This window comes from Barbatula barbatula, assembly GCF_947034865.1.
Source record: "Barbatula barbatula genome assembly, chromosome: 1".
Lineage (NCBI taxonomy): Eukaryota > Metazoa > Chordata > Actinopteri > Cypriniformes > Nemacheilidae > Barbatula > Barbatula barbatula.
This window is the reverse complement of record NC_136766.1, coordinates 7223625-7232397: the sequence shown is the minus strand read 5'-3', so window position 1 is coordinate 7232397 and position 8773 is coordinate 7223625. Positions and strand designations below refer to the sequence as shown.

General features: G+C 35.3%; 1 protein-coding gene across 1 annotated transcript; it reads left to right on the top strand.

The window, feature by feature from the left end:
* Positions 1 to 222: 222 nt before the first annotated feature.
* Positions 223 to 6302, top strand: LOC306900698 (adhesion G-protein coupled receptor G2-like). Its single transcript, XM_079467921.1, has 13 exons — positions 223 to 258; positions 510 to 571; positions 1879 to 2056; positions 2139 to 2283; positions 2936 to 3052; positions 3184 to 3300; positions 3571 to 3613; positions 3741 to 3838; positions 3954 to 4072; positions 4305 to 4573; positions 4694 to 4799; positions 5312 to 5589; positions 5719 to 6302. The coding sequence occupies exons 1-13, from the start codon at positions 251 to 253 to the stop codon at positions 5829 to 5831; spliced, it is 1653 nt and encodes a 550-aa protein (XP_079324047.1). The 5' UTR covers positions 223 to 250; the 3' UTR covers positions 5832 to 6302.
* Positions 6303 to 8773: the final 2471 nt, after the last annotated feature.

The following is an 8773-nucleotide window of genomic DNA, read 5'->3' as shown; positions in this document are numbered from 1 at the left end:
AAACTGTTTTAGTTTTTACAACATTTAAAATAGCTAGATAACTAAACATGACAATCTTAAGATCAAAAATAAGAGCAATTGCTCAGCTAACTTTGCCGTGAAATAAAATTGAACCATTTGAATCAGTACAGTATAATGTGATGTGTTTAGAAGTGGCTCAGTGGGTGTGTGTCTGAAGCCACAAGATTTGTGTTCGACTGTGTGAGTTGCAAAGTTGCTTCACAACTTCCATCAATCTATCAAGAAGAAAATGGTTAGGTGAGTGAAAGACTGCACATCAATATATTTAAAGCATTTTCTAACAAAAATACAAACACCTTTTTAAAATATTTACATTTAAGATTTGGCAGAAATATACAAGCCTGCTAAACATTACAATGTCTCTGTATTGAAGTGCACAGCTAACAATGCATTTTTGTTGTTCAAACTGATCATTTCTCTATTAGGGTTTATTTTAAACATACAGCTTATATTCATGCATTTTGTCTTTATTATAAATTTCTCCAAAGAGCTGAGTGTTTGACACTTCTCCTATATATGACTATTCTCTGTGGTGAGGATGCAGAAACCAGTAAGTTCTTAAGATTACATCCATGAATATATATCTTTAGGTACCTGACGAATGCATCACTGGTCTTTTATCAGGACACTGTTCTGTTTTTTTATTCAGTTACACAGTTTGTGCAAGTCCATAAATTTAAAACAAGAGTCAAAATTAGGCTTTACTTTCAAACTTTCATCTTACATTACATTTTATTTTACATATTTGTGTAATCATTCATTAAAATACATTTCTGGCAAGTATTTTCAAAATGGCTGATGACTGTCAAGGTCGGTGTGGAAGAACTCAAGAGCAGGCAGCAGTGAAGGGGTTGACAAAATAAAGATTTAATTAAACACAAAACAAAGACCCACGATGGGGATAATAACAATAAGACACTAACTAGAAACACTATAACAAAACAAGAATCCAAAACAAAACAAGAATCCAAACAAAACACTTCCCACGAGGGGGCAAAAATAAACTAAATGCAAAAAAACTCAACGTCCAACAAAAACTATTAGGGTAGGTATAGGGTAGGTTAAACACATGGCAAGAAAACAAGCAAAGTACATATGCAAAGTAATTACGCAAAAACGAACAAGCATATGACAACAGACATGAGGGCATTATATGGGGAACTAGCAAAGGAAGATAACAATGGGCAGGTAATGAGACACAGATGGAAAACTAGACTAGGAACGAGAGGGGCGGGTCCAAAAACGAGACAGGAGAGAACACATATTGTCCTAATCGACAATAAGATTTTTCTCGCCACACAAAACATTAGGCCCTGCCATGACTCTGCCACAAGATAAAGAGAAACATGCATGTGCTTCAAAATGTTATTTGATGCAATAGAATAACCTTTTGGTTCCATTAAGAACTGTTCTGAAGATGTTTAAAAAATGTTCTTTGTAGCGAAAAAAGGTTCTTCAGATTATAAACAGTAAGAAAGAGATGGCTCTTTAAGGTACCTTTGAATCAATTGCGGAGTATCGTGTAAACAAACAAAGAATAGGCAATGTGTACTTACACTTTTAGAAATGAAGGCGCTTCACGACGCCATGGAAGAACCTTATAGTATAATTGGTTCCATAAAGAACCGTTTGCATCTGAAAAACCTTTCTGTTTCTCAAAAGGGCATTTTCAGGGGAAAGAATCCTCAGATTATTAAAGTTAAGAAAGAGGTGGTTGTTTAAAAACCCTTTGACCTAATGTTTTTTGTGGAACTAAAATGGTTCTTCTCTGTCATTGCTGTGAAGAATCCTTTTAAGCACCTTTAGTTTTAAGAGTGAACTTGGGATGTTATTTTGACAAAGCATTATCTTTTACAGAAACAACTACATCAAACACTAATGGGTCAGGAAAACACCATAACCCTGAAGACTCTGGGTCCCCTCAAGTTACTAGATCAAATGCTAAATGTAACAAAGACCCCTCGCTAGAATGTTTTCATCAGAACAGTGATCCAGACATGTTTAAAAACAAGACAGCTTTACAAAACTTCAACAGGTAAAAGTCAAATATTTTTAAAGATCTGAAAATGTATGATTATGATGTTGACTTTATCACAATTGATGTTATCATTATGCAGACAGGAGATGGAAATCATACACGAAATGATCAATAAGACCTCCACTAATGAAACAAAGATCTGGAAACTTCCACGTGTTGACCTAGCTGTGGTTAAGATCAACTTAACCACAACAGACGGTTTTACACCAATCACTGCTTCGGAGGTAAGAATCCGCATTATACAGTTTTGTGACCAGTAGCCTACACTAAAAAAGTGGGAATTTTGCTACCTTTCCAGTTCACTTCATTTAAATTCAAGTTACACAATTACTGTAAAAATGACCACAACATGATTTTTTGTTCTCATGTAATCCATTCAAGTTGGGACTACATGAATGAATTGTTAAAACTGAGCAGAGCATTTCCAGTTCCCAGCAGGTTTTGCGTGAGGTTGCATTTTGAGAATAATTGTTGTTTTATGTTGTTTCCTTAAACAGAAAAACTAGTTTGGGTTACATTTGTTCTTAGGCTATGGGTGTTCCTATTTTTAAACTTGAAATTCTGTTAAGATGTGTAACTTAAAATCTTGAAAAAGATCAATGAAAATTTGACAGAAATTTGACAGAAAATATTTGAGTTCCGAACTTGAAATCAAAATATGAAATGTTTACATATCAAAATCATGTTCGTTCAACGGACATAAATTGGGCAACTTGAACTTTAAATTATGTGATCCAACAGATTTATTTTCAGTCTAGACGATCAAAATGTCATTTAAATCTATTCTGAACAAAAAGCTTTTTATGAAAAAGTTTGTAATATTCCGGTAACTAATTTAATGTATTTCTTTGTCTTGTTTATCTTTATTCATTTAAGCTGTTTAATGATACGCAAGCAGCACAGATATTGATCCCAGGGGAGGCTTTCCAAAACATATCAGAGAAAGGGCACAGAGTTGTTGTTGTTTCTTACAACTCTGATGAACAATTTAGAGTGAGCAATGTTTGTATTTTGACCTTTCTGCTGACTGTTTAATGTGTCTGCCATTGGTGTAAAAATTTAATAATTTAAATTACACTCATAAAATCATTCAAATTTAAACGATTTACCTGTAATTTTTACAGTTTGGACTGGGAAATGCAAGGATTGTATCTAAAGTCACACGGATTGAAGTTTCTGGACAGGACATAAAGAATTTGATCCATCCGCTTAGAATACACTTCCCAGTCAACATGACAACTGTAAGTAACATCTAACACGTGTCTACACCGGACACAACCGGAGCGATGCAACAAGACAAAAGACATCAGAAAAGCATTAGAACCCATTATAATATAAAGTTTTCCACACTGGATGCGGCGGGGAACGATGCTACACACCCTTTAAGAACAAGTCAAGTCGGTTGTCATGTTGCATCGCGCCTATTGCGTCCGGTGCAGAAACTGTGTGATAGTACTTTTCAGATAGCTATATGCTTATTCATTCTGTTTTTTGTGTTTTTGTATTTTTAGAACAACAGCAACAATTATTCATGTCAGTTCTTTAATGAAACTGGTATGGACGCTACACAAACAGTGTCTTTGTGGGAAAAAATCATAATTTTGTTTCTTTTCTGTATGGCATTGACATTAATACATATGGATTTTTATTTACTTTTATTTTGTTTCGTTTCACTTCAAAGGCTTCATCTGGAGTGATAATGGCTGTTCCACCACAAACAACAGTGATAATGTTCTGGAGTGCTCATGTAACCATATGACGCCATTTGCTGTGCTTTTGGTGAGAACCTACCAAAGCTTTCTATCCAATTCATTAATAAATGAGTGATGGCAGCTGCTAGAAATGAACAGCACCCCCTTAAACACTCCCTTTGTGCTTCATTCCCTCTAAACAGGTTAAGTTGCAGAACATAGATAAAGAGCACTGGATAATCATGTCGTACATCAGCTACATAGGCTGCGGTCTATCTGCTGTATTTTCTGGTTGCTCCATATTGATATTTATTATCAACAGGTGCAGTTTCTTACATTTTTAAACTAATGCGTATCCTCTGCGATCTCGGAATTACATTATTCCTTATGCAATGTTTTTGTTAGTATAGTAAAAATTAATATTGCACAAAACACAATGTACAAACGTAGCAATATTATTTTTTACATTAGTGACTTTTATTACATTTGAATTGTGACTTTTGGACCCCATTGTGTTAAACAAATAGTCTGAATAAATTATGTGTTTTTTATAGTAATGGCAGGAAAGAAGTGTCCAGGAGCATCCATGTGTCTCTGAGTGCCGCGCTGTTTCTCCTCAACATCACCTTTATGCTCAGCGAGTGGGCTGCCACAATAAATCAAGAAGGAGTGTGTGTGTTTGTCGCTGTTGCGATACACTACAGTCTGTTGTGTTGTTTCACCTGGATGGGCATTGAAGCTCTGCACCTCTACCTTCTTCTGGTCAGAGTGTTTAACATTTACATCAAGCACTACATGGCCAAGCTCTCTCTGATAGGATGGGGTGAGAAATACATCCAAACATGCAACCTGTAGAAACGGTTACAATACAGAAATTTATGAAAGAGAATTATGCATAGATTTTTGAAATGCGACTCATTCTGTGATCTTGCCCCTTTGACAGGACTCCCAGCTATTCTAATTGGAGTTTTATTTACAGTTCATAGCAGTATCCCTTTGTATGGTACTGGAAATATCGCATTATTAGGTGCCAATAAAACAAACAAAATGTAAGCCTAATTTCATAATAATGATAAAATGTGCATTATGTTGCAAATACTTAGTTATTTAAAAACATAATTTACTCTCACTCCTGTCATTTTAACAAATAATTTGTCGACTTTCTTTCTTCTGCAGAAAACAAAAGATATTTTGAACAATGGTGGTACACATTCACTTCTATTGTATAGACACAAAACCAATGCAAGTCAAAAGGTACCGTCGTGGTTTTCGGTTACCAACATTCTTCAAAATTTATTTTTTGTGTTCTGCAGAAAAAAGCCACGTAGGTTTAAAATGAAAAGAGATGATGTAAATGATGACAGAATTTTCATTTTTTGGGGGGTGAACAGCCTATAGCAGAAACAGTGTAAAATTGTTTACAAATGTTTACCTGGCTATTTGGTCATATTTTTGTAAAAAGCATACAGAGCTGTTTTCTTTCTCCCCTCAGTCAACATTCAGTGCACGACATCTCTGTAATTATTCAAATTAATATCAATGTTTATTTTTAACATTTCAGTTGCTGGAACACAGATGCTTCCATCCCAAATGCGGTGAACATTTCCTACTTTTCTCTCATATTCCTGTTCAACACCGGAATCCTAATCAACGTTTCCATAAAGATCTTCATGCAAGGAAGAGCTGGCAAGAGCAAAACGGTGAATGTCTGCAAGAATGTCACCACAGTTCTGGGCTTAATGTGTCTGTTGGGTAGCACATGGGGTTTGGTGTTTTACACGTCTGGATATACAAACTACCCCATTCTCTACCTGTTCTGCATTTTAAACTCGATGCAAGGTTAGTTACCCTGAAAATATATATGGTTTCAATCTATGTATTAAATCGGTTTGTGCAGTCACTTAAACTTTGACATTTTTAGCATGAAAGTTAGAATAAAAATAAAAAGATTGCTGTTTCTTTTGGCAGGGTTTTACATCTTTCTATGGATGTGTCTGACTGCAAGAACTGGTAAACAGCAAGCAGATAACAACTCTACATTAACTGTTGACATCACAGACCATTATAAGCAGAATTCCTAAAACCTTAAACCACTCTTCACAACAACAGGGTTTTGATAAATCGATCTTAAAATAGATCAAGGCCTTTTACCATATTTTCACTACTCTACAGTTTCACTTGCAACATGAAATATTAAAAGGCTTTGTCAGAGCCTGTGGCCATGTGGAAGGTGCTTGTGGAGAAAAAGCCTGCTTTTAAATATTGTTTCAATGAGTGAATATAAACTGAAATACTTACCTTTGACAAACAAATATACTGTTATTTCTATTTATATAAATTCAGTTTTTTTAATTATATTTACAATGTTGATTTAGTAACATGGCATTCACAAGCTTCCGGGTTGTTTTGACGAGCCTATTAATAATATAATATGTAATGAATGTAATAATATGTATGACTTCTTGTTAAAGTTTGTTTACATGAATTTATGTTGTTTACTTTCAAATGTTTGACATAATATAGCCCTGAAAAAAATAATAAATTGTATTTATAAAGAGACTACTGTTACTGTTTTTATTAGGCCTATAGTCAATTTAAAGTCCTTTTCAGTGTTTACAACATGGGGCTAGTAGGTTGTGCGTGTGATCCCAGAGATTGCACATACTTAGAATGATAATTTAAAGTCGCTTTGTATAAAAGCATTTGCCAAATATGCGTAAATGTAAAGTAGGCCTATTTGAATTGGTTGATTTCCTGGTAATTTTGACACTGCTTCCTGCTGTTACATGATGTAGTGTTCAACATTAAACCAGAGTACAAAACAGTACACGTATAAAGCAGTAAGAAGTGAAACTGATGACTTTACAATACTGATTTCCCTGTGTTTCAACAAGATCTGCACAGATGACAAAAGAACCCGATCCATTTATTTGAGGTATAAATTAAGTAAAAATGTATTTGTGCCATCTACTTTGTGCACCAATTGCAACACAGTCTAAAGGGAAAATTGTAATCTATTAATTTGTCTTACTGACACGAATTTCTACCTTTTTTCGTGTCACCCAGCACTAGGTTTAATCTATTTAAATGTAATACACAGTATCTTTCATATCTATAAATATATATATATATATATATATATATATATATATATATATATATATATATGTCAAACGCAATATGATGGGAATTCATACCTTTTTCATAAGGTGGCTCATTTGTGTGAATTCCCATTTCCTAAGAACTCATTGGTATGTTTAGTTAGGATTTGACTACTCCCCAGTGACGTTAGGTTTAGGGGCAGGGTTAGGGGAGCCATTTATCATTGCCTTGCCACCTTGTGAAACCCACGTTTTCAGAAAGATGTGCCTTTGCGGCTGTGATTATCGGGTTTGGTTAGTCCCATCCTAACATATGTACGACTTCTTTTGATATCAGGCTATAAATATATCAATGTAAATACACACGCAGTCTGTGTATTGAAAGTCTTGCTGAGTGACACAATTATTTTAAAATGGTATTAAAAGGAGAGGAGCTAAAGATTTTTATAAAGGAGGGCTCGGGTAAAAAGCGATGGGAAAAACTAAGCTTTTCGAAGTTTTGAATCAACCGAACGAGATGATTCCGCTTTACAAAATGATTCACCATTGAAGGATACCTGAAACACCGCGTGCTGTTGACACTTGCTGATCAAACATTGTAAAAGCAGGCCCACTATGATGATACAATTTACAAAACGTAAATGGCTGTGTGCCCGTATGATGGGTCCCAAGGATGTTGTGTAGATGGAAAAAAGCACCGGTCCAAGCACCGATCCCTGAGGGACCCTAGTGATCATGTGGTGAGCAGTGGACAACGAGCCCTCCATTAGGTATGATTTAAACCAGCGTAGAGGGGAGCCTGAGATTCCTAGAGATGACAGGGTTGCTAGCAGTATCGGGTGATTGACAGTGTCAAAAACTGTAGATAGGTCTAGCAGAATCAGGACCGAGGATTTAGATTCCGCCTTGGCTAGCCGCATTGTTTCTGTGACCGATAGCAGTGCTGTCTCAGTGGAGTGGTTTGTTTTGAAGCCAGACTGCTTGTCATCCAGTAGTTTCATCTGGGATAGGTAGGAAGAATTTTCTTCTGATGGACGATGTTTTATTTGCTAGTAGGTTGATGTCAAAACATAAAACTTTGCTTCATTGAACATATGTATTCTGTGTCCAGTCAAACCTCACCGGTGTCGATCTCTGAAGGGCTTGTGCATGTTACGTCTCCAGACTCAAAATGTAATACGGGCGAAGTGACTCTCCAACGTCCTACTTTGTTGGGGAGATTTTTTTTCCTTTTCAATTTTTTTAATTAAATCTTTCCTCACAATAGTTAAAAATGTGTTGACTTTTGTTGCACTTGCTATATCTCAACAAATAAAAAATGCCTTTATTCAGTTTCTAAGTAGTCTTTTATAATGGGGAGAATAGTTTAGTCTATAAAACATTGACACTTACCCACGACCCACAGGGACTGAATTGAATAGGTGGAAGTCTGAAAGAGGCAGTGAGCACACAGACACAAACATGCACGCTGACTGCGTTACACTTATGACCCCATCGATAAAGTCTTTTAACACAAATACAATAAATGAATTTAAAAAATATATTTCAGGCAAACTGAAAATAAAGTTAAAAAAATGATAAAATATTAAATGGATTAATATTTAAAAAATGCAATATATATTTTCCAGGCCCAATAACGCAAGCACACCGCAAGAACCAACCAATCAGCATCACAGTTTTTGTACCCATTAAAAAAAGCGCATGTACAGCTCGAACAGATCACAACTGACTCAAAGGTCATCTTCAGAGTGTTTTTTCTGAGGTAAGTTACTTTAAATTTAACCAGTTAATTTGCTTTAATTTACATTACACAAAGCAACCTCATTATGTGACCATAGTTTGTTTTCTCTTTTAGTTTAAAAATAAATAACCGCTGTTTTCACACTTATTCTTTTTCCACAGAATTGGCGTTTCAGTACATG